We start from the raw sequence: 25,415 nt of genomic DNA on the forward strand, positions 1-25,415 counted from the left end.
GCAGTGAGCCGAGATTGCACCACTGCACTCCAGCCTGTGCGACAGAGCGAGACTCCATCTCAAAAAAAAAAACAAAAAACAGTAATCCTTAAAGTACTCCTGGGGCAGGGCTGGTTGGAGGAGGGAGGTGGGAGGAGAGGGAAAGGTGAGCCCCTCCCCACACAAACAGCTAGAGATGCATAGAAAGTTAAAGGCAACTGAAACTCACCTTCCCACCCCGGAAAACATGGTACCAAACGGAAGTGCCTCCAAAGTCGATGTGGAAGTCAGTGAAACAACCTTTCACGCTCATCAGACAGTACCTGCAACACAGAGGCAGGGAGACAGAACACAAGTCAAGATCTAAATCACAAGACGTAAGCAAAGGACTTCAGAGGTCCTGAACTGGTGCCCTTTTATAAACGCTGACGCTGGGGAATTTTCTTTTTTTCTTCTTTAAAAATCCAAATGTAATCGGAGTTCCCCACGGGGGAAGCCCCTGTGATCAGGTGACAAATCTCAAGCACTGGTCGCCTACCTACCCCAGAGGCTGGGAGTGATACACTTGTTTTCAGATTCTTGCGAGAAGTGGCAATCCACAGACCACTTTACAGGTTCCTAACGGGGTGGGTTTCTACCTTTGCCCCACCTCTGGCCTCCCCCAGTTAGAGGCTTCCTCTCTGCTCCTTCACAGCTTGGATACCTGCAGTTCTCCCAAGCTGCCAGCCCCCTTTGTAGCAGCTGGGCCCCCTGGAATTCAGTTGTAAACCACCTGCACAGCTTGCCAATTACCAGTCCCCATTCATCTCCTCATTCATTCAACCAGAGGTCCAGCCCTGAGCCAGCTTTGGCCTTGAGAGAAATGCGTAAGAATGCAGAAGACCCCTGCCCCTAACTGTGCGACACTCCTAAAGAAGCAATGCACAGGAAAAGTTAAATGACCAAAAAAAAAAAAAAACCACACACAAAAAAACCAAAAAAACAAAACTGCAATTGATTGCCAAGTAAGCAATGCAGCTAGAAAAGTAAGGGGGGGTTCCAGCCCCAAAAGACCACGCGGTGTCTGGTCCCACGTATACAAAATGTGCAGAGTAGACAAATCTATAGAGACAGAAAGCAGATTAGTGGGTGTCAGGGGCTGGGGGGCAGGACAATGGGGAATGACTGCTAATGGGTACAAGGTTTCATTCTGGGGTGATGAAAATGTTCTAAAATTAACTGTGGTTGCAAAACTCTGTGAACATACTAAAACCCGTTGAATTGTACACTTTTACATGGGTGAACGGTCTGTGAATTATGTCTCAGTAAGGCTGTTATAAACAAGTAAAAATTTAAGAGAAATTAAATTGCGGGTGGTGGCCATGCACAGAGGAAGAGGAGGAGGAGGAAGAACTTGGACCTTGGAGACTAGGGCAGGGGAGTGAATCCAGGGGAAGCAGGAACCGGCCAGCAGCCATCCCCTTCTCAGTGCTATGGAGGGCTGGAGAGCCCACCCTTCCTTGCAGAAACACCCAGGGCTCCCCTCCTCCCTCAACTGCTGCCCTCTTAGGAGTGGGGCAGAGCTTAAGGAGCAGGGGGCACAGAGAAGGCTTCCAAGTCCAGGCCTGGCACATGACGGTGCCAGGGACCCCTCCCTGCCACTTGCCCCTTCCCACTAGAGCCCCGGGTGGCACGGATGGGCAGCCTCCCCACCGCTCACGCCCATGCACCTTGGCACCTCCGGAGCCCGCAACACATGCTTACCCCACTGACCTCTTTTCCCCGCTGCACTTTGCCTTTCCATGGTTTGGGGAAGAGGGAAGGAATGGGGCGGGGACGGACAGGGAGGAGCCAGCAGCGCGCCGGCACGAGTGGAGATAATGCGGGGAGTGGGGCTGAGCTGGTTAGAAGGCGGAGGGCTCCTGGTGCCCCCTCCCTCTGGCTGCCTTTTGCACCTCGCTTTCAGGTGGACCGGGGGCTCAGCAGTATGCAGGCGGCGTGCCCGCGTCCCTCCTCCCCATAGGCTGGAAGGAGCCTTAACCATGTGTCTGCAGGAGGCTGACAAATCAGAAGGCCTTCCAGTACATCAGAGCCCCGCTGCCTAGCAACCCCATCGGAGGGGTGTAGTTGACAGCACAGGACGCAGGCTGTCACGAAGACAGGCGCGGGCTGCGGAGCTGGCAATGGGGTGGTCAAAGTCCCGACTCTGGGCTCCACACCGTCCTCACCTGTAGGCCGGCTGGGCCCAGCGGGGTCCCCGCCTGAAGGCCAGGGTGATCCTCTTCTCTCCAAGGAAAGGGGGGGTCCTGAAGCCCTCACCCACCCCACCCCCACGGACCACACTGGCCTCTTCTCTCTAAGCACCACTTCAAAATATTAGTCTTCATTTCCCTAAACCCATCTCTTCGTCTTGGTTTTTTTTTTTTTTTTTTTCTTTTTTTAATCTAACCTTGGTTTCCACCCCCTCCAGGCCTCAGCTGAACACAGTCTAGGGAAAACAATCTAAGTATGTGCGGGGCGGAGCCCAGAGAACGTGCTTCTCTTGTCGGCAGCTGGATGCCCGCGGGTACCCACAGCAGAGAGGAGAGGACAGGAGCTCGCCTCTTGGGCTGCGGGCCCCAGGGCTGCCTGGCTAACCGGGTCACCCCCATCCTGCCATCCTCCAGCTCCCCGCAACCCCGACCTCCCCAGCACGTGCAGAAAAGAATCGCTGCAAGCTGGCTGCAGTGTGCAGGGAAAGTTCTCCAAGTTGAGTCTGTGTCTGATCTGCCCTCTGGGTCACCCTCCAGCATCCAGAGGCCCCTCGGGGGGCTGGGGCCGCCTCTTCCAGACCTGCCTCTCCCGGAGAGGCCCCTCCTCCCGGTGTCCCTCATTTCCTGGCCGCCAAGCCTGGCCGCCCCTCCCACCCCGCGATCGCAGGCATTAGGGGAGCCAGGGTGGCTGGGACAGCGCGGCTTTGTCCGGCCCCTGCAGCGACAGGCCACCCCCGCTCCCGCCCCGCGCTGGCTCCGGGGCTCCCCCCTGGCTGGTTTGCTCGCTCGCTCTGGCGTGACGCCTTTGCACTGACCTCTGCAGCTTCCTCTTCCCAAGCACACCGCAGTCACATGGGCACCCCGGCTCGGTGCCACGGCCGCTAAGCTCTCCCCACGGCCAGCCGGCTAGCCGGGCTTCCGCCTGGGCCTCGGCCGCCCCCGGCCGCCCCCAGTTCAGGTGGCTTCTGTGCAGCAAGGCACCCTCCAAGTTGGCGGCAGATCATCGGGAGCCCCCGAACCGAGCCCTTGGGGGTTCCCGCCTGCCACGGCCGGGCCAGCCGGGGAGGAGGGCGGCAGGAGGGTTGCTGCACCTGCAGCACCAACTTTGGGGCGCTGCCTGGGGGCTGCGGAGGCGGGGCGGCCCCGCCCCACCTTTTTCCCTCCAACTTGGCGTAACTCCCCCGGTGGCTCGGGAGGCGTCCCCGTGGGGAAAGGGCCGGGAGGGGCGCCGGAACGCTGACACCCGAGGGGCGCGGGAGGTGCCAAGAGCGCGCCGCACACTCGCACCCGACCCCGGGAGACACAAAGAGCGGCTCCGCGACGCCGGCCCTGTAGCCCGCGGGCGGGAGGCCACCCACACCCGCCCCGCGCAGCGCCACAAAGGAGGGGGCGCCCGGGCAGCGCGGCCCGCGGTTACCCTCGGCGGCGGCGGCGGCGGCGGCGGCTCCCGGGCGTCCCCTTCGGCTCCCGGGCGTCCCCTTCGGCTGCGGAGGCTCGACGCGCGCCCGGCCCCACTCCCGGCGGCAACGCGAGCCGAGCCCCCTCCACGGCGCTGCCAGGCCCCGGCCGAGGACGCGGGGCCCCCGCTCGCTGCCTTCCTTCCGCGGGGAGCCGGGCGCTGCCTGCGCTCATGCCCGCGCTGAAACTGAACACCCGCGGCGCGGGGCCGCCAGGGAGGCGGAGGGAGGCCGCGGGGCGACCGGGAAGCAGCGCGGGCCGGCGCCAGGAGACGCCCCTCGCCCGGCCGGTGGGGGTGCAGGGCTGGCTCTCCCCACCCCCCTGCGCCCCGTGTTCCATAGCAGGTGACGGCCAGCAAAGCCACCTTCCTAAGATGTGCCCCTCCAGATACAGCCATAGAAAGGACCCGAGCTAGGGGCCGCGGGGAGAGTGGGATCCGGAGTATGGCAGCGCTGAGAAGGGGGAAGCCGCTCTGACCCCAAGGCCCACGCGCTGTGTGACCTTAAACAACTCACTTTCCCTCTCTGAACAGCATCCTCACTGCTCGGCACTGAAGTTCAATTCTGCATTCTAAGATGTTCTTTTACCACCCCTTCCCCTGCCTGGTGGCTTAGTGACTGTGTACCCTACATCATAGCATGGTTGAGAGACTCCTTTGAGATAAATACATATTCACTGCATCATCCAAACTATGGTACCTGGATTACTTAATCCAAACTTCACAACAACCCTAAAAAGTCATTCCCAGTATTCTTCCTGTTTTCAGATAAGCACAGGGAGGCTTGTGACTCAAGCCTCGAGTTCGGGTCCAGCCTCCAGTTCGGGTCACCAGCCTATCAGAGGCAGTGCTCACCCAGGCAGCCTGTCTCCCAGTCCCTCAGCTTTGCCCCCATTGGTCTACCTGACACACCTCAACTCCAGGAGAAGTCCAGAGGTTACAGCCAAACCTCACCACTAACCTCCAGCTGCAGGTGGTGATGCCGCTCAAATCAGAAGTCCCACACTCAAGGTCACCAGAGTCCCCGCCCTCCTCCCACCCTGTCCCACACCCTTCTCCCAAACCACAAGGGGGCTGGAAATGGTCCCATAGCCACTGCAGGGGCAGATTCCAGCCTCTCCATTCTTTCTCCAAACCCCAGCCACCAGGACTACTGAGCAATATTAATTAACAGGTTCTAATTACCAGTGCTAATAATAATAATAGCTGTTTACATGCGTGATCTCGTTTCACCCCTAAGACAACCAACATAATGGTGCGCGCCTGTAGTCCCAGCTACCAGGGAGACTGGGGTGGGAGGACTGCTTCACCTCACGAGGTCAAGGGTGAATCACGACTGCGCCACTGCACTCCAGCCCGGGTGACATAGGAGACCCTCTCCCAAAAAAAAAAAAAAAGGGAAAGAAAAGGATGTGGCATTAAATGAGCTAGGAGAGGAGACAGTCCTGATGGCTGGACCAGGCTATCCACATGAGAGAACTGTATTTTTAGTCACAAATGCCTCAGCTCCTTGAAGGCAGGGACTATATCCGATTCATCTGTGTAACCGTAGCACCCTGCAGCAACCCTATAATTACTTCACTGGACTCTGTGACATTGGACTGATCTTCCCCCTTTCTGGAACTCAGAGTCTCACTAATCAGGGGCCTCTAACTGGTGTCTTCGTGGGTCACACCAGGCCCCAGAAGCACTTGGTTTGGCCAGCAGTTTTTTTTTTTTTTTTTTTTACTTTTAAAGGAATTTCTCAGTTATCCACAAGCCTCATCAGCCCCTAATGTATTTGTTTGTTTGTTTTTTAAGAGAGAGTCTTGCTCTTTTGCCCAAGCTGGAGTGGAGTGGCATGATCTCAGCGCACTGCAACCTCCATCTCCCGAGTTTAAGCGATTCTCATGCCTCAGCTTCCCAAGTAGCTGGGACTCCAGGGGCACACCACTACACCCGGCTGATTTTTGTATTTTTAGTACAGATGGGGTTTTGCTGTATTGGCGAGGCTGGTCTCGAACTCCTGGCCTCAAGCAATTCACCCACCTGGACCTCCTAAAGTGCTGAGATCACAGACATGAGCCACCGCAGCTCGCCTAACCCTACTACCTTGTACTCACTCGCTACCTGCATTAAACCACTATGAACCTCAGTTTCCTTGTCTATAAAATGGGGATAGTAACCCCTGCCTCCATTATTGAGATGTGCATGCCAAGTGTCTATGGCGGTGCGTTGGTCCATACACACAGGAATGCTGGCTTTCTTTATTCCTCTTTTAAAGGTAGAGCAGTTGAGAGAAAAAGCCAGGAATCTAAAGGCCTGGGGTCTAGTGCATGGCCCACAGCATCCTCTCTGTGCCGGGCCGGTTTCCCTATCTGACATATTACACAGGGATGATCATTTATAATGCCAGCAAACACAGCTGATGAGAGAGTAGGTCTTGAGGTTAAGGGTGAATGTGCAATGTAGACATAAGAGCCCCATACGGATGTGAAGGAGGGTTGACTGAAAAGTAGAGGATGAGGGCCAGGTGCAGTGGCTCACACCTATAATCCCAGCATTTTGGGAGGCTGAAGCAGGCGGATCACCTGAGATCAGGAGTTCAAGACCAGCCTGGCCAACATGGCGAAACTCTGTCTCTACTGAAAAAATGCAAACAAATTAGCCGGGTGTGGTGTTGCATGCCTGTAGTCCCAGCTAAATCGGGAGGCTGAGGCAGGAGAATCACTGGAACCCGGGAGGCAGAGGTTGCAGTGAGCCGAGATTGCATCACCGGCACTCCAGCCTGGGCAGCAGAGCGAGACTCTGTCTCAAAAAAAAAAACAAAAAGTAGAGGATGCCAGAATTCCAATGCAGCCACATGGACAAATATCTTGCCCACCTGTGAGCACTCTTCCACATCCACTGTGGGCTCTGTCTCCCCCATAGCATGGGAAGAAGGCAGGGCAGAGATGGCAGGACCCCTACATTGTAGAAGAAGAAACAGTCCCTTCAAGAGGATGGGCCAGGTGCAGTGGCTTCAGTTTGCAATCCCAACACTTTGGGAGGCCGAGGAGGGTGGATCACCTGAGGTTGGGAGTTCGAGACCAGCCTGACCAACATGGAGAAACCCTGTCTCTACTAAAAATACAAAATTAGCCAGCCGTGGTGGCACATGCCTGTAATCCCAGCTACTCAGGAGGCTGAGGCAGGATAATCGCTTGAACCCAGGAGGCGGAGGTTGGGGTGAGCAGAGATCGCACCATTGCACTCCAGCCTGGGCAACAAGAGTGAAACTCCACTCAAAATAAATAAATAAATAAATAAGCCAGGGGGTAGTGGCATACACCTGTAGTGCCAGCTACTCCAGAAGGAGGGAGGAGGATGCCTTGGGCCCAGGACTCTGAGGCTGCAATGAGCTGTGATTGTGCCACTGCACTGAAGCCTTGGCAACAGAGACAGCCCCTGTCTCAAAAAAAAAAAAAAAAAAAGAAGGAGGGAGGGAGGAAGGGAGAGAGGGAGGGAAATTTTATTTATCAAGCAGAGTCCTATAGATAAAAGAGAAAAAAAAACAAAGGCTTGCTGGAGTGAGAGAGTAGCAGAAGCCCCAAAATGTACACAAAATGTGCCCCAAAATGTGCCCAGCCCAGTGCCTCTGTTTCCTCTTCTCTGTGTGTCAGGTTCTCACTCCCAACAATTTCCCCAGTTCCTCCTGCCACCCCCAGAAAGTACACAGGGAAGAGAACCCACTCAACTATCAATTATCTGGGGGCCAAACCTATGTTTTATGTGGGGTCCCCATTTTGCTGGGCTTTTGAGCTCCTTTACTGCTTGTCAGATCACAGCATATCTTCATTCCACCAAGAAACTTGATCTCTACAAACCTGTATTCTACAGGAGCAAAGGAGGGGAGGAGACTCACTAATCCACTTCTGGAATCTATCACAGAACCCAGCGGTGCTAAGTGAAAAAGGTGAGCCCATGTCATAGAACTAAGCAACTGTGGAGGCTCTGAAACATGTCTACAAATGCTTTGATACACCTCCCTTCGAGAGGCAGAGCTAAATTCTCCTCCCCTTGAGTATGAGCTGGACTTAGTGATTTACTTTTAATTAACAGAATATGGCAGGAGCAAACAATATGTGACTTTCAAAATTAGGTCATAAACGGCACTGTGGCTTCCTCCTTGGTGTTTCTTGAACCATTCACTATGGGGAACCCACTGCCACATCATGAGGACACTCAAGCAGACCTATGGAGAGCTATATGTGGCAAGGAACTGAGGCCTCCTGCCAACAGCCACGGGGATGCACCATCTTGGAAGCGGATCTTCCAGCCCATAGAGCCTTCAGCTGACTGCAGCCCAGGCCTACATCATTCCCCCCACTGCAACATTTCTCACTATGTTGGCCAGGCTGCTCTTGAACTCCTGGGCTCAAGCACTCCACCCCCCTTGGCCTCCCAAAGTGCTGTGATTACAGGCGTAAGCCACCACACATGGCCAAGGCCTAACACAAGCTTATAAGAGACCCTGAGCCAGAACCACCCAGCTCAGTTGTTCCCAGATTCCTGAACCACAGAAGCTGTGAGATAATGTTTGATGTTTTAAGCTGCTAAAATTTTTCTTAAGCTCTGAAGTTTTAGAATAATTATACAGCAATAAGCAACTAATGCAGGAGTACTCCCAAATAACAGTCACTATCTATATGGTTATAAGGAATTTTCTAAGACAAATGGTTCTATACATCCAATGCATTTCTGCAGGGTACAGATGAAGCAAAAGGCCATTGGCAGAGATGCACCTTGTCTTCAGTATTCATTCAGCCCAATCCTTTTTCCTGCTTTATGTTTCTCCATGACCATTAAACCTCCTAAATTATTCCCTCATTGGCTTTCCTGTCTCTTTTTTCCCACCACAATGTATGCTCCACGAGAATGGGGACTTGGCTTTATGCACTGAAGTCCACCCACTACTACATAGAATCATGTCTTGCACATAAGACAACTAATAAATTAACATACTCCTTGCAAATCTTTTGTCTCTGTGAAGGTGCAACTACCCCCACTCCACTCCTATTACTCCTACCCGTTTTTAAGTATCTCAACTAAAATAAAAATCACTGAGGCCCAGCGCAGTGGGTCATGCCTGTAATCCCAGCACGTTGGGAGGCTGAGGCGGGTAGATCACTTGAGGTCAGGAGTTCAAGACCAACTTGGCCAACATGGCGAAACCCCTGTCTCTACTAAAAATACAAAAATTAGCTGGGTGTAATGGTGGGAGCCTGTAATCCCAGCTACTTGGGAGGCTGATGCAGGAGAATCGCTTGAACCCCAGAGGTGGAGGTTACAGTAAGCTGAGATCTCACCACTGCACTCCAGCCTGGGCGACAGAGTGAAACTCTTTCTCAAAAAAAAAAAAGAAAAAAGAAAAGAAAAACACTGAGTCCTAAGCCAGCCGGGCATGGTGGCTCACATCCATATTTGTAACTATCTGGATCACTTGAGGCCAGGAGTTCAAGACCAGCCTGGGTAACACAGAGAGATCCCCCTGCTGCCATCTCTACAAATTTAAAAAAAATTTTTTTAATTTTTAAAAAGATCAGCCGGGACTGGTGGCTCATGCCTGTAATCCCAGCACTTTGGGAGGTCAAGGTGGGAAGATCATGAGGTCAGGAGATCGAGACCATCCTGGCCAACATGATGAAACCCCATCTCCACTAAAAATACAAAAATTAGCTGGGCATGGTGGCGTGTGCCTGTAATCCCAGCTACTCAGGAGGCTGAGGGAATCACTTAACCAGGGAGTCAGAGGTTGCAGTAAGTCAAGATCATGCCACTGCATTCCAGCCTGGCGACAGAGTGAAACTCCGTCTAAAAAACAAAAAACAAAATTAGGCCAGGAGTAGTGGCACACCCCACCTGTAATCCCAGCACTTTGGGAGGCCAAGGTCGGTGGACCACTTGAGTCCAGGAGGTCAAGACCAGCCTGGGCCAACATGGCGAAACCCCATATCTAACAAAATTAGCCAGGCGTGGTGGTGTGTGCCTATGGTCCCAGTTGCTCAGGAGGCTGAGAAGGGAGGATTGCTTGAGCTTGGGAGGAGGAAGTTGCAGCGACCCACAATCGCGCCACTGCACTCCAGCCTGGGCAACAGAGAGAGACCCTGTCTCAAAAAAAAAAAAAAAAAGAAAAGAAAAGCCAGGTACACACCTATAGTCCTAGCTACTCAGGAGGCTGAGGTAGGAGGATCACTCAGGAAGCTGAGGTAGGAGGAGTCCTGGGAGTTTAAGGCTGCAGTAAGCTAGGACTGTGCACTGCACTGCAGCCTGGGCAACAAAGCAAGACTCTGTCTCCAAAAAATAAAAAACAAATAAACAAAAAGATTCCTGGCCAGGCATGGTGGCTCACACCTGTAATCCCTGCACTTTGGGAAGCCAAGGCAGGTGATCACCTGAGGTCAGGAGCTCAAGACCAGCCTGGCCAACATGGTGAAACCCCGTCTCTACTAAAAATATAAACATTAGCCGGGTGTGGTGGTGCACACCTGTAGTCCCAGCTACTCGGGAGGCTGGGGCAGGAGAATCGCTTGATCCCAGGAGGCGGAGGTTGCAGTGAGCTGAGATCATACCACTGCACTCCAGCCTGGACAACACAGTGAGTCTCCGTACCCCCCAGAAAAAAGAAAAAAATCAGCCAGGTGTGGTGGCTCACGCCTGTAATCCCAGTACTTTGGGAGGCCAAGGTGGGCAGATCACCTGAGGTCAGGAGTTCGATACCGGCCCGGCCAACATGGTGAAACCCTGTCTCTACTAAAAATACAAAAATTAGCTGGGTGTGGTGGCGGGTTACTGTAATCCCAGCTACTTGGGAGGCTGAGGCAGGGAATCGTTTGAACCTGGGAGGCGGAGGTTGCAGTGAGCCGAGATCGTGCCATTGCACTCCAGCCTGGGCAACAGAGTGAGACCCTCTCTAAAAAAATAAAAATTAAAAAATTAAAAAAAATTCCTAAGCCCATCACCAAAAGTCCTGGAGCCGGGTGGGGGAAGCAGTCGTGTGTCTGTGTCACTTCTCTCTTCCCTACTGCAGTCCTTCCCTCAGGTGTGCTGACAGCCATCTCTACCCTCCAGGGCCTCCAGCATGAAAGCTCCATGATTTCTAGAAACAATGTCATTTTAATTAAATTCTATGGAACTGTTCTATGATCCCAGAGGACTTCATCAGGGTGGGATTTTTTTACCTTGCTTATTAACTGAAATCGGTATTCTTTTCAGCAAAACAAATGGACTATTTCCAAGATGACAATTTCCTTCCTAACGAGGTTCAAATCCTCTAACCAGTTCCCATAGCCACTGACGGGGTCCGTAGATCTATTTGCCACACAATTCGACCCCAAGACAAATGGTCCTAGAAAACTGGCAGTGTGTGCACAGTGACAGACAACGGTTTAAAAAAAAGAAAAAAAAAATGAGTGTGTGAGCCTCATTTTTTTTTTGGTAATTAGATAGGATCCTAAATATATTAATAGAGCTTACTATTTAAAGGAATCTTTCAATAAAGTGCAGAATATGCTGAGTATCTCAGGAAGGCAAGGTAGGCATTAATTATGAAACTGAAATCTATGTCACCCAGCGCAGTCTCTTTTGCATTCCTAAATCTATGTCCAGCTGGACCCTCATCCCCTCCGCTCTCCCTGCCCGTCACTCCCAATTCCACACCATGCCGTGGCCTCCTCATGTTCACATGCCCCCACGCCATCCAATCCCCATAGCAACAAGAGGACCTGCAGAATGCAAACCTGAACACATTTCTGTCTGCTCAAAATCTTGGAGAGGATTCCAGCTGTTCTTACAGGAAATGCAGACCCTCTGTTCTGCCTGGCCCACCCCACACCCACCCTGCATTCACTGCCTCTGTTCCAGCCCCACTGGCCTTCCTTCCACAGGTCCCCTGCCCCTCCCCACCATCCCAAGTCGACTACACACAGCCAGGAAAGCCCTCCCAGTCTTCTTCATCTAAGTAACCCTGCTCAGCCTTCAGACCCCAGCTTAGAACACCTTCCCCAACCACCTTGACTGGGCGAATCTCCTCCCCTAGTGCCAGCTCTGGGGCACTGTGGGCCTCATCGCAGCTGCAAGTTCCCATCTATTTCTGTGATTACTGGATTTACATCTATCTCCCCCATACACTGTGTATGCTCCAGGAGAGCAGGAACCTCTTCTGGTTTCCTCCCCACTGTAAACCCCAGTACTCAGCACCAATCAAGGGCTCAAGACGTAGGTGCTGAATGAATGAATGAATCAATCAACCAATCAATGAACCATCATCTCAATCAATCAATGAGCCATCATCTGCCTCTAACTAATAATCTCTGAGTCCCACAGCCTTTTTTCGGGGCCCTTTTCACTTCTCTCCCATCTCCTCTGTCTTTTTTTTTTGCCTTTTTTTTTTTTTTGAGACGGAGTCTCGCTCTGTCACCCAGGCTGGAGTGCAGTGGCGTGATCTCGGCTCACTGCAAGCTCCACCTCCTGGGTTCACATCATTCTCCTGCCTCAGCCTCCGGAGTAGCTGGGACTACAGGCGCCCGCCACCATGCCCGGCTAATTTTTTTTTGGTTTTTTTTTGTTTGTTTGTTTGTTTAGTAGAGACGGGGTTTCACCATGTTAGCCAGGATGGTCTCGATCTCCTGACCTCGTGATCCGCCCACCTCGGCCTCCCAAAGTGCTGGGATTACAGGTGTGAGCCACCGCGCCCGGCCTTTTTGTCTTTTTTTTTTTTTTTTTTTTGAGACATGCTCTCGTTCTGTCACCCAGGCTAGAGTGCCGTGATGCCATCTCGGCTCACTGTAAGCTCCATCTCCCAGGTTCAAGCAAATCTTCTGCTTCCTGCAGCTGGGACTACAGGCACCCACCACCACGCCTGGCTAATTTATTTTTTTAGTAGAGATGGGGTTTTACCACGTTGGCCAAGCTGGTGTCAAACTCCTGACCCCAGGTGATCTGCCCCCTCTCGGCCTCGCAAAGTGCTGGGATTACAGGTGTGAGCCACCGCACCTGGCCTCCTCTGTCATCTGAAGCTCAGGAAGAATGTCCTCTCCAAGAAGGGAATGTCCTCTCCAAGAAAGGGATGTCCCCTGATGACACCAGCCAAATGGGATTCCTCTAGTCCCTGCTCCCCTCCCAGGACTGGAGCCGCACCTCAGGCCCCTACGCGAGGCACAGCACGTTCTCCAGAGGGTAGGGGCTTGTAGTCTTGTTCCTGTTTTTACTTCCCCATCCCAGGAGCTCTGTCAATTTTGCTGCGACTGAATCCAAACAGAATGGAATTGAAAACAAGCCCTGCTCCCTCCCCACCTCGAGCCCAGTCTTTGCCTTTGATGCAGCCCAGATCCAAGGCATGGATGGAGCTTCAGCTTGAAGGGGAGGAAAACCGCCTACAAAGTAATTAAAGAAAGAGAGAGAGAGAGAGCTTGAAAGCAAAACCTTGAGAAGCCCAAGGGCCAGCCTGCTGGCCTCCCTTACAAAGCCTGGCATGCAGTCCGCACTCACTATGCACTGAATTAAGGGCTGAGTGAATGAAAAGTTCACAGCCTTGAAGCTCCTGGGGGCATTCCTGGCAGCAGGGCTGAGCAGACAGATGCTAATGGATTCAGGCCACCAGCGCCAACTCTTCTAGGAAGCCCAGAGCAATGGCCCTGCCTGGGACAGCCTGTGTCTCCTTCCCCTTCCTTTTTTTTTTTTTTTTTTTGAGACAGAGTCTCGCTCTGTCGCCCAGGCTGGAGTGCAGTGGCTCGATCACTGCAACCTTCGCCTCCCAGGTTCAAGCCATTCTCCTGCCTCAGCCTCCTGAGTAGCTGGAATTACAGGCGTGCACCACCACACCTGGTCAATTTTTGTATTTTTCGTAGAGACAGAGTTTTGCCATGTTGGTCTGGCTGGTCTCGAACTCCTGACCTCGTGATCCGCCCGCCTCAGCCTCCCAAAGCGGGGTGTGAGCCACCCCGCCCGGCCTCTTTCCCCTTTCAGAGTTGGAAACAGAGCTGGAAGCCTCAAAGGTGACTTCCTCCTCCCAAAAGTTCTGTTACTCAAGTCCTTGAACATGGAGGGGCTCAAAGGTGCTACAGCCCGTGTTAAATAATCAGTCTCAGGACTTGCTGGTAATGCCACATGTTGTGATGTCTTTGCTATTAAACCGTGGTTGGCCAGGCGCCGTGACTCACGCCTGTACTCCGGAGGCTGAGGCAAGAGAATTGCTTGAACCCAGGAGGCGGAGGTTGCAGTCAGCAGAGATCGTGCCACTTGCACTCCAGCCTGGGAGACAGAGCAAGACTCTGTCTCAGAAAAAAATAAAAATAAAAAAATAAACCATGGTTAACTTCTCTACCTAGTGTCAGCCTCCTGCTCAGAGGGCACTGTCTAAGGTACATCAGGTGAGCAGGTGGCCCCTGGACTATGTTTGGGAAAGGTTATTTTGGGTACGAGCTTCAAGGTCTCAACACCAAGGAACAAAAGAACGCCAGGTAGGTATTTCCCCATTGCTCACCAAAACCAAAGCATCCAATGTGGGCAGGTCCCCCGAAAATGCCCACTCCCAGGACACAATGTCTCATGGAGGGAGTGCACAAAAGTATGCACGGTTGTGCCCTTGCGTACAGACACACACACCGATGCAGAGGTGTCTGCCACCACTCCTCCTCAGATCACAGATCCCCAGGGGAGCTGGTCCCAGAGCAGATATCAGAGTCCCTGCAGCCAACCTGCACACACGAAGGACCCCGTCCCTCCTGTCCCAGCTGTGCCCCCACAGGCACAGTCCTTCAGTTCTGAACGGGAGCGGTTGTGACGCTCAAGCCTTCACTGATGGCCAGGAGCCTCCTTCCCACCTCCCCACCTCCCCAAGCCTGGGGTCACCCCTGCCAGCTCTGGCCACCAGCCAGGCAGTCTTACTTCTTCACTTTCGGGTACTTCATCTCTGCAATGGCGTTCGTGGCTTCTGTCTGCTTCTCCTTCAGATGCTGGGGCCACATGTTGTCCACCCAGTCCACCAGGTCTACCTGAAAGCCAGACCAGTGTGAGCACTGCATTTCTCCACTGCCGAGCCAGACACAAATACCCCTTTTCCCTGGAGAGTCCTTGGGCCTCCCCGCTCCCCCCATCCACTGTGGGCTCAATAGTCCCAACATGGGAGGAAGGAAGGGCAGGGATGACAGGACCCACACTTTGTAGAAGGGAAGGAGATGAAACAGTCGCTGGGGGTCGGGCACGGTAGCTTATACCTCTAATCTAAGTGCTTTGGGAGGCTAAGGTGAGAGGGTCACTTGAACCCAGGAGTTCAAGGCCAGCCTGGGCAACATAGCAAGATCCCTGTCTCTACAAACCACGTTACCAACCTTAGTCACCCCTATGCCTGCCAAGCCCAGCCAGCCACACCCACATGAGCCTTTTTGCAAGGCACAGCCCCGGTGGCAGGGGGACAGGGAAGGAGATGAGGTGGAAGGTATCTGGGGAGGGTACCTGGGCCCCGGACCTACCACAGTCGGACGCTTGACCAAGTGCTCCAGCTTGGTGTGGCTGAACTCTAGGCTGATGACGTTGTACAGCTTGTCCCGCTGGGCCTCGGGCGTCTCGTAGTAACGCACAAACTGGGACATGCTCATCTCCGTGCCCTTCTGGGTGTTCACATCCATCACGTCCACAAGCCGCCGGCTCCCTGGGGGCAGAAGCCACACGCTGGTTGTTCCTGCCGGCTTAAGGCTCCAGATCCTACATGGGAGCCCCTCACTAAACAAAAGCTGCTCCTCCACGTTTCCCCACAGTCCTCACCCCTCTTCCTCATCTGTTCAATTATCTCACCCCATCGGCTTTCCTTCCTGGATCTGTCTCCCACCCACCTTGCTTCCCTGAACCACCATGGCCTCCACGCCAGTCCACGATGACCTCAAAAGCTACCTAAAGGGGCCCAGGCAGCTGGGCATGGTGGCTCAAGGCTGTACTCCCAGCACTTTGGGAGGCCGAGGTGGAGGGATCACCTGAGGTCAGGAGTTTGAGACCAGCCTGGCCAACATGGTGAAACCCTGTATCTACTAAAAATACAAAGATGGCCAGGCATGATGGCTCATGCCTGTAATCCCAGCACTTTGGGAGGCCGAAGAGGGCGGATTACCTGAGGTCAGGAGTTCGAGACCAGCCTGGCCAACATAGTGAAACCCCGTTTCTACTAAAAATACAAAAAATAGCCGGGCGTGGTGGCTTACGCCTATAGTGCCAGCTACTCAGGAAACTGAGGCAAGAGGATAGCTTGAACCCGGAAGGCAGAGGTTGCAGTGAGCTGAGATGGCACCACCGCACTCCAGCCTGGGCAACAGAGCAAGACTTTGTCTCAAAAAAAAAAAAAAAAGAAAGAAAGAAAGAAAAGGAAATAAATATATAAACAAGAAAATCCCAGGAAGCCAGTGACCACCTTTCTTCACAGCCACCTCAACAGGTTACAGGTTAAACCAGCCAAAGGCCACCATATGATGACAGCCCAAGGGCCAAATCCAGCCTACAGCCTATCCTTGTGTGACCCAGAAGTTAAGAATTTTTTAACTTTCCTTTCTCCTCTGTTGCCCAGACTGAGATCATGCAGTGGCACGATCTCGGCTCACTGCAACCTCCACTTCCTGGGTTCAAGCAATTCTCATGCCTCAGCCTCCTGAATAGCTGGGATTACAGGCATGTGCTACCACACCTTGCTAAGTTTTATATTTTTAGTAGAGATGGGGTTTCGCCATGTTGGTCAGGCTGGTCTTGAACTCCTGACCTCAAGGGATCCGCCCACCTCAGCCTCCCAAAGTACTGGGATTACAGGCATGAGCCACCGCAACTGGCCTAGATTTTTTTTTCCCTACAATAGCCATACGTTTTGAGGGGTTTTCCATTTTTTTTAACGGAGGGGGAAAAATCAAAAGAAGAATACTATTTTGTGATATGAAAACAATATGAAACCCAAATTCTCAGGTCCATTTACAAAGTTTTCCTGGTGCACAGCCACGGTCATCGGTTCACATATTGTATAGGGCTGGCTCCGTGCGACAATGGCAGAGCTAAGTAGTTGCAACACAGACCAAATGGCCTGAAAACCTGTTAAGTATTTACTCTCTGGCACTTAACAGAGAAAGTTTGCTGGCCCTTGAACTAGACAGAACTCTCATGGAACTTAGATGTTGATATGGGTAATAGTCTCAACCCGTTCACTGAACCTGCCCTCTAACAGGCCCGTGGTCAATATTTGTTGAATAAATAAACATAGCCTTTCATGTGGTCGGAACTGAAAAATAAAAGTAACCCTGTGTAATCCCAGCACTTAGAAAAGCAGAGGTGGGAGGATGGTGCTTGAGCCTGGGAGTTTGAGACCAGCCTGGGAAACACAGCAAGATTCCATTCTTTTTTTTTTTTTTGAGACAGGGTCTCGCTCCGTCACCCAGGCTGGAGAGCAATGGCACGATCGTGGCTCACTACAGCCTCAACCTCCCTGGCTCAAGGGATCCTCCAGCCTCAGCCTCCTGAATAGCTGGGACTACAGGGCGGCACCACCACATCCAACTAGGTTTTTATTTTTTGTAGAGACAGGGTTTTGGTTTTCTTTGTTTGGTTGGTTGGTTTTTGAGACGAAGTCTCGCTCTGTCGCCCAGGTTGGAGTATAGTGGCACAATCTCAGCTCACTGCAACCTCTGCCTGCGGGGTTCAAGTGATTCTCCTGCCTCAGCCTCCCGAGCAGCTGGAATTAAGGGCATGCACCACCGCACCCGGCTCTTTTTTGTATTTTTAGTAGAGACGGAGTTTCGCCATATTGGCCAGGCTGGTCTTGAACTCCTGACCTCAGGTGATCCGCCCGCCTCAGCCTCCCAAAGTGCTGGGATTACAGGTGTGAGCCACCGCGCCCAGCATGACAGGGTTTCATTAAGTTGCCCAGGCTGGGAGACCACATTCTCCACAAAAAGGAAACAAAAAAAGAAAGTAACAACTTAAGTATGTAAGAGAACTTGGGTATTTCTATCTTTTGGGTTCAAGATCTAAATTTCACAGCAACCTGGAAAAGCAAGGTGAGACAGTCTGTTTTACAAATGGGGAGACCAAGGCCCAGAGACACAGCAACTGGCTCAAGCTCCCCAGAGCAGACTCTTACTACCAATTACAACCATTACCATTTACTATGTGTGTCAGCACAGGCGGGTTCTCTACATATATTATCTTGTGTTAGGTTCATCGTGGTCACAGCTCTGTGAAGCAGAACTTCAATTACACCCATTTAATGGAGGAGAAGCTGAGACTTGGACAACTAACTCACCCAGGAATGCCCAATTCGTGAGCGGCAGAGTGGTATTTGAATCCAATTCATTCTAATGCCTAAGCCCAGGTTCCTCTCCCATCCCCCGAATACTGAATCTTGATCATATGCTAAGGTTGAAACATGACCCCAGACCTGGCCAAGTGCAGTGGCTCATGCCTGTAATCCCAGCACTTTTGGAGGCCGAGATGGGTGGATCACCTGAGGTCAGGAGTTCAAGACCAGCCTGGCCAACATGGTAAAACCCTATCTCTACTAAAAATACAAAAATTAGCCAAGTATGGTGGCACACGTCTGTAATACCAGCTACTTGGGAGGCTGAGGTAGGAGAATTGCTTGAACCCAGGAGGTGGAGGTTGCAGTGAGCTGAGGTCGTGCCATTGTACTCTAGCCTGGGTGACATGGTGAGACTCTGTCTTAATAAAAAAAAAAAAAAAAAGATTCCAGACCACAGCAGTGGCCAGGTCCCTCCCCATGGACCCTAGGAAGCAGTGTATCCAGGGGAAAGCAGCTTTTGTTTTGGCATCTGGAGTGCAGATCCACCAGGGGGCATCCCCGTTCTTCGCTGGATATTCTGGCCTTGATCTTGGCAAGGCTAGCTCCTTCCTTACCCAGGTGCCTGGAATACGTGGGCACCACTCAGATTTTCCAGGAGGCCCACCTGGCAGAAACCCTGCTGTCAGAACCCCAGTACCAGCCGGGCACGGTGGCTCACGCCTGTAATCCCAGCACTTTGGGAGGCTGAGGCGGGCAGATCATGAGGTCAGGAGATTGAGACCATCTTGGCTAACACGGTGAAACCCCAAGAATACTAAAAATACAAAAAATTTGCCGGGTGTGGTGGCGGGCGCCTGTAGTCCCAGCTACTTGGGAGGCTGAGTCAAGAGAATGGCGTGAACCTGGGAGGCGGGGTTGCAGTGAGCCGAGATCGCGCCACTGCACTACAGCCTGGGTGACAGAGCAAGACTCTGTCTCAAAAAAAAAAAAAAAAAAGAAAGAACCCCGGTACCCTCCCCACTCTCACTCTCTGGCCAGCCTCCCACCTCCACCCACTTCTCCTCCCTAATCTTGCTCAAGGTCATGTCTGCAAAGCTCCCTGTGCAAAGGAGTCTGCTGGGCAGGTAGCAAATAGGATAAAGAGCACTAAAATCACGAACCCAGAGTCCTGCAAGTCAGCACTGAAGGCCAAGCTCAGCTACCCCTACCCACACACTGTTAAAATTTAGAGGGTTCGGTTCCCAGCGGAGCCTCCAGCCTGTGCCTCGGGCTCTTGGCTTCTCTGGGAATCAGTTTCTTCTTCATCTATAACATGGGGAACAAATAGCCAGCCCAGGAGCTGTCCTGAGACATAACTGAGTTCATGCACTTCACACTCACATGGAGCACCTACGGGTAGGTAGTGTTACCGAGTCGGTCAGTTTCATCTGTAACTAGAGGTGGAGAAGGTGAGGAGCTGGGAAGTTTAGGGACTTGCCCAGCATCACAGCCAGTTAAATCGTTGCTGGCCAGTCCCAGTGAACAGACTGCTTAGGACCCTACAACATATTCAAGATGCAAATGGGTGTGGGGTTCTTCTGGGGAATGATGAAAAAGTTCTAAAATTGACTTTCATAATGGTTGCACAACTCTGTGAATATACTAAAAACAAGTGAATTGTGGCCGGCCTTGGTGGCTGACACCTGTAATCCCAACAGTTTGGGAGACAGAGCTGGAAGGAGCGCTGGGCCCTAGAAGTTTGAGATCAGCCTGGGTAATATAGTGACACCCCAGCTCCACACACACACACACACACACACACACACACACACACACACACACACACACACACACACACACACACACACACAAATTGGCCAAGCATGGTGACCCACACCAGTGGTCCCAGCTACTCTGAAGGCTGAAGTGGGAAGACTGCTTGAGCGTCAGGAGGTTGAGGCTCCAGTGAGCCATGATCGTGCCACTGCACTCCAGCTTGGGCAACAGAGCCAGACCCTGTCTCAAAAAAAAAAAAAGTGGGGTGAAATGAATTGTATGGTCTGTCACTTATATTTCAATGAAACTTTTTACTTTTTTAAAATGGAGGGTCTCAGAGATGGCAAGTAATCTGGGAATAAATGTATACCTTGTATATATCATGATACTTGCCCTTTGTAACATACTTTTTTTTTTTTTTGAGACAAAGTCTCTCTTTTGTCCCCCAGGCTGGAGTGCGATGGCGATGGCGCGATCTCGGCTCACTGCAACCTCTGCCTCCCAGGTTCAAGCGATTCTCCTGCCTCAGCCCCCCGAGTAGCTGGGATTACAGGCGCCTGCCACCACGCCCAGCTAATTTTTGTATTTTCAGTAGAGACGGGGTTTTACCATGTTGTCCAGGCTGGTCTAGAACTCCTGACCTCAAGTGATCCACCTGCCTCAGCCTCCCAAAGTGCTGGGATTACAGGCATGAGCCACCGCAACTGGCCTGTAACATACTTTAAATAACACTTTTATACTCTCATTTAATCCCAGGTATATATACCTCTCTCACATGCACACAGGTGTTAATCCACAAGTTATGATTTTCAGTCTTAGTCCAAATGTGGACCAGAAAAAACAAAAGAACATCTGGATCTGGGATTCATGCAGCACTCAAATATTTGATGAATGCAAGAGTAGGCTGGGTGTGGTGACTCACACCTGTAACCCCAACACTTTGGGAAGCTGAAGCAGGAGGATCACTTAAGCCCAGGAGTTCAAGACCAGCCTGGATAACATGTCAAGACCCCATCTCTACAAAAAATTTAAAAATTATCTGTGCATGTTGGCAGACACCAGTATTCCCAGCTACTTGGGAGGATCACTTGAGCCTGGAAGGCAGAGGCTACAGTCAGTAATGGCCGTGCCACTGCACTCCAGCCTAGGTGACAGAGTGAGACTCTATCTTAAAAAATAAAAAATTTTAAAAAAGAGTAGATAGCAATCCTATTTTATAAAAAATGGATACCAATTTAAAATAATGTTTAATCATATCATTTAGTTATGAGGATATAGTAATTTACAAAATTATACCTTAAGACCCTGAAAATGTTATTTATTTTGCAAGTGTCAAAGTATCAAAAAAGAAAGAATAACTAGTCTGGGGTAATTTTTTTTTTCTTTTGAGACAGAGTCTCGCTCTGTCTCCCAGGCTAGAGTGCAGTGGCACGATCTCAGCACACTGCAACCTCCACCTCCCTGGTTCAAGTAATTCTTGTGCCTAAACCACCAAAGTAGCTGGGATTACAGGCGTGGGCCACCATACCCGGCTAATATTTGTATTTTTTGTAGGGACGGGGTTTCGCCATATTGCCCAGGCTGGTGTCAAACTCCTGGGCTCAAGTCATCTGCCCACCTAGGCCTCCCAAAATGTCTGAGATTATAGGCGTGAGCCACCATGCCTGGTCAAAATTTTTTATAAGAATATAAATAAGTAAGTGATATAGTTTGGATATTCGTCCCCCCCAAATCTCAAATCTCATGTTGAAACATGAATATCTCTCAAATATCTCCAATGTTAGAGGTAGGAATTGGTGTGTGGTGTTTGGGACATGAGGGTGGATCCTTCACGAATGCCTTGGTACCCTCCTTGCATAAAGAGTGAATTCCCACTCTATTAGTTCCCATGAGACTGAATTGAGTTTTTGTTTTGTTTTTTTGTTTTTTGTGTTTTTTTTGAGATGGAGTCTCACTCTGTCACCTACACTGGAGTACAGTGGAACGATCTCAGCTCACTGCAACCTCTGCCTCCCAAGTTCAAGAGATCCTCCTGCCTCAGCCTCCCGAGTAGCTGGGACTACAAGAACACGCCACCACGCCTAGCTAATGTTTTGTATTTTAGTAGAGATGGGGTTTCACCATGTTGGCCGGGCTGGTCTTGAACTCCTGACGTTGTGATCTGCCCTCCTCAGCCTCCCAAAATGCTGGGATTACAGGGGTGAGCCACTGCACTCGGCCTGTTTTTTGTTTTTTGAGACAAAGCCTCACTCTGCTCATTAGGCTGGAGTGCAGTGGCTTGAACACGGCTCACTGTAGCCTCAAACTCCTGGGCTCAAGCGATCCTCCTACCTCAGCCTCCCAAATAGCTGGGGCTACAGGCTGGATTATTTAGAAGCATTTGGCACCTCCCTCCTCTCTCTCTTGCTCCCTCTGTGGCTATGCGACACACCAGCTCACCCTCCCCTTCCATCATGACTGGAAGCTTCCTGAAGTCCTCACCAGAAGCAGATGCTGGCTCCATGCTTCCTGTACAGCCTGCAGAGCTGAATCAAATAAACCTTTCTTTATAAATAATCCAACCCAGCTGGGCACCGTGGCTCAAGCCTGTAATCCCAGCATTTTGGGAGGCCGAGGCAAGTGGATCACTTGAGGTCAAGAGTTTGAGACTAACCTGGACAACATGGTGAAACCCTGTCTCTACTAAAAATACAAAAATTGAGCCAGGCCTGGTTATGCGCACCTGTAATCCCAGCTACTCAGGAGGCTGAGGCAGGAGAATCACTTGAATCCAGGAAGCGGAGGTTGCAGTGAGCTGAGATGGTGCCACTGCACTCCAACCTCGGAGACAGAGTGAGACTCTGTCCTTAAAAAAAAAAAAAATCCAACCTCAGGCATTCCTTTATAGCAACACAAAGTGAACTAAGACAGTAAATAAATAAAAATGTAATTTTAAAAAGAAAAAAAGGTTGTAGGATTAGCTAAGATTATGACCCAGATCGAACAGTAGACGCAGGGAAGGCACTAACCAGAAATCAGCGCCCTCCCCTCCTCGGCCTACCCAGTTCCTTGTAATTTGCTAACGGTTTTGGCTACCCACGTACCTCAAGGGGTACTGTGAGTTGAACTGCACTCCCCCAAAATATATGTTCAGTCCCTAATATCTGTGATACAGGGTCTTTGCTGACGTGATCAAGCTAGAATGAGATCATATGGGATTAGGGTGGGCCTAATAAGACAAGAGAAATTTTTTTTTTTTTTTTTTTTGAGACAGAGTCTCAGTCTGTCCCCCAGGATGGAGTTCAGTGGTACAATCTCAGCTCATTGCAATCTCCGCCTCCCGGGTTCAAGCGATTCTCCTGCCTCAACCTCCCGATTAGCTGGGATTACAGGTGCCTACCACCACTTCCGGCTAATTTTTTTGTATTTTTAGTACAGACGGGGTTTCACCGTGTTGCCCAGGCTGGTCTTGAACTCCTGACCTCAGGTGATCCACCCACCTCAGCCTCCCAAAGTGCTGGGATTACAGGCGTGAGCCACCGTGCCCAGCCATGACAAAGGAAATGTGGACACAGACACACAGAAAGAAAACAGCCACGTGAAGACGGAGGCAGAGATCAGAGTGACGCAGCTACAAGCCAAGGCGCACTAAGCACTGCCGGCCGCCACCAGAAGCCAGAGAAGGCAAGGAAGGACCTGCCCCTAGAGACTTCAGGGGGAAATGTAGCCCTACAGACACCCTTAATTTTGGACTTCTAGCCTGCAGAAGTGTGAGAGAATAAACTTCTGTGGTTTTAAGCCACTCACGTTGTGGTACTTTGTTATGACAGCCTAGGAAACTAATCGAAGGGTTAGTGAGAGAATGACTGGGTATACCTACATGGCTCCATAAATGTGACATATTTACACAGGGGAGGGCTGGTCCCTCCCCTTGCCTCCCTCCCAGAGCCTGGTACAAGCGGATCACGGGGCCAACACCTTCTATAACGAAATCACAGTTTACCTAGTAGCTTCACAAACAGAAAGGTGTCACCCACTGATGACCTCATACCACTTCATCCTACATACCATATTTCTTGGTTACTTGTTTCTTGTCTTTCCGCCCTGCTGCTCTGTGAGTGCCGTGAGGGCAGGAGGCTTGCCTGTCTTGATCGCTACTCTAGTCCAGATTTCTAGAACAGAGACTGGTGCAGGCTAGGAGCTCACTCTTTGTCACATGAGGAATGAGTGCTGTTATTTACTTTTATGTTCTGTGTGGCATCTGACACACGACTTCACAGACAAATGGCAGGTGAACTAAAGACCTGACCTGGGGGTGGTTCTGGGTGGGCACGTGTAACAAAAAAGATGAAGCCATGAAGCCCCACCTGGAATCACCTGGTAGGTCCTGAGCAGCCCTGGGACAGCACGGCTCAACACAGAAGGACAGACATGTGTGGAGAAGGCCTGTGTTTCCTTTTCTTTTTCTATTTTTTTTTTTTTTTTTTTGAGACGGAGTCTCACTCTGTTGCCCAGGCTAGAGTACAGTGGTGCGATCTCGGCTCACTGCAGCCTCCACCTCTTGGGTTCAAGCGATTTTCCTGCCTCAGCCTCCCAAGTAGCTGGGACTACAGGCGAATGCCACCATGCCCCAGCTAATTTTTGTATTTTTTGTAGAGACGGGGTTTCATCATGTTGGCCAAGATGGTCTCAAACTCCTGACGTCAAGTGATTTGCCCGCCTCAGCCTCCCAAAGTGCTGGGATTACAGGTGTGAGCCACTGCGCCCAGCCTAATTTTTGTATTTTTAGTAGAGATGGGGTTTAGCCATGTTGGCCAGGATGGTCTCGAACTCCTGACCTCAAGTGATTTGCCCACCTCAGCCTCTGAAAGTGCTGGGATTACAGGCACGAACCACAGCACCCAGCCTCCTTTTCTGAGGAATAACCATGCCTCCCACTACCATCGCCGCCCTCCCCAGCACCTCCTAGGCACCCTCTTGGCCTCTGCTACTTTGCAGCTTTTCACATCACAGATGCCACTTGGGACCAGTGTTCAAGACTCCCGGTCAGGCCAGGGCCAAGCCAGGGTCCCCGCTGACTACACCTCAGCCTGCTCCGCCCTCTGATGCAAGGGAGTCAGGACTTAAGGGACTGGCTTAACTCAGCTGTATGCCTGCCTCAGACCAGGGAAGGGCTGTGGGGAGCAGCTGGGGCTGAAGTCATAGGGGGAAGAGTATAGGCAAGAGGCCTGGGCAGGCCAAGTGACCGTCTTAGGAGCAGAAGGTCGGGAGGCTTGGTTCTAAGAAGAGCTTCCTTGGTGTGCCGGGAGCTCCGACCAGCTCCCCGACCAGCTGCACTTCCAGGTCTATGGGAGGGGTGGGAGGGGAAGTGGTGGGAGGAGGAAGGAAAGTCAGTTCTGTTGGGCACCTGGGCTTCACGGACCTCCCCTCCCCCAGGGAAACAGAAATGGACAGGTCACCTGTTCATGCCACACAGCTGGGGTCCAGCCCCCACGGGGCGGCAGGAAACACAGACGTGATAGAACACTACCAGAGAGGCACGGTGACAGCAACAGAGGGGACCAGGGAGGCAGGAGATGTAGGGAGAATCCAGAGAGTGAAAGAGACTTAAAATGCAGCTCAACCAGGCCAGGTGCAGTGGCTCATGCCTGTAATCCCAGCACTTTGGGAGGCCGAGGCAGGAGGATCACCTGAGGTCGGGAGTTCGAGACCAGCCTGACCAACATGGAGA

General features: G+C 51.7%; 1 protein-coding gene across 13 annotated transcripts in view; it reads right to left on the reverse strand.

The window, feature by feature from the left end:
• KDM2B (lysine demethylase 2B) overlaps positions 1 to 25,415 on the reverse strand; it is a 156,332-nt gene that overhangs the window by 108,279 nt on the left and 22,638 nt on the right. For 8 of the 13 annotated variants that reach the window (XM_063694421.1, XM_063694423.1, XM_031000898.3 and 5 more), the window contains 3 exons: positions 15,156 to 15,334; positions 14,572 to 14,678; positions 209 to 302 (listed from right to left, as the gene is read on the reverse strand). In XM_063694421.1, coding sequence (XP_063550491.1) covers positions 209 to 302; positions 14,572 to 14,678; positions 15,156 to 15,334 — 380 coding nt within the window. Of the gene's footprint in view, positions 1 to 208; positions 303 to 1,731; positions 2,150 to 2,186; positions 2,943 to 3,025; positions 3,108 to 14,571; positions 14,679 to 15,151; positions 15,335 to 25,415 lie in introns of those variants that run through there. The other 5 variants (XM_055358213.2, XM_055358212.2, XM_063694422.1 and 2 more) reach the window with 4 other exon arrangements.

Source organism: Gorilla gorilla, chromosome 10 (genome assembly GCF_029281585.2).
Source record: "Gorilla gorilla gorilla isolate KB3781 chromosome 10, NHGRI_mGorGor1-v2.1_pri, whole genome shotgun sequence".
NCBI classification, from domain to species: Eukaryota; Metazoa; Chordata; class Mammalia; order Primates; family Hominidae; genus Gorilla; species Gorilla gorilla.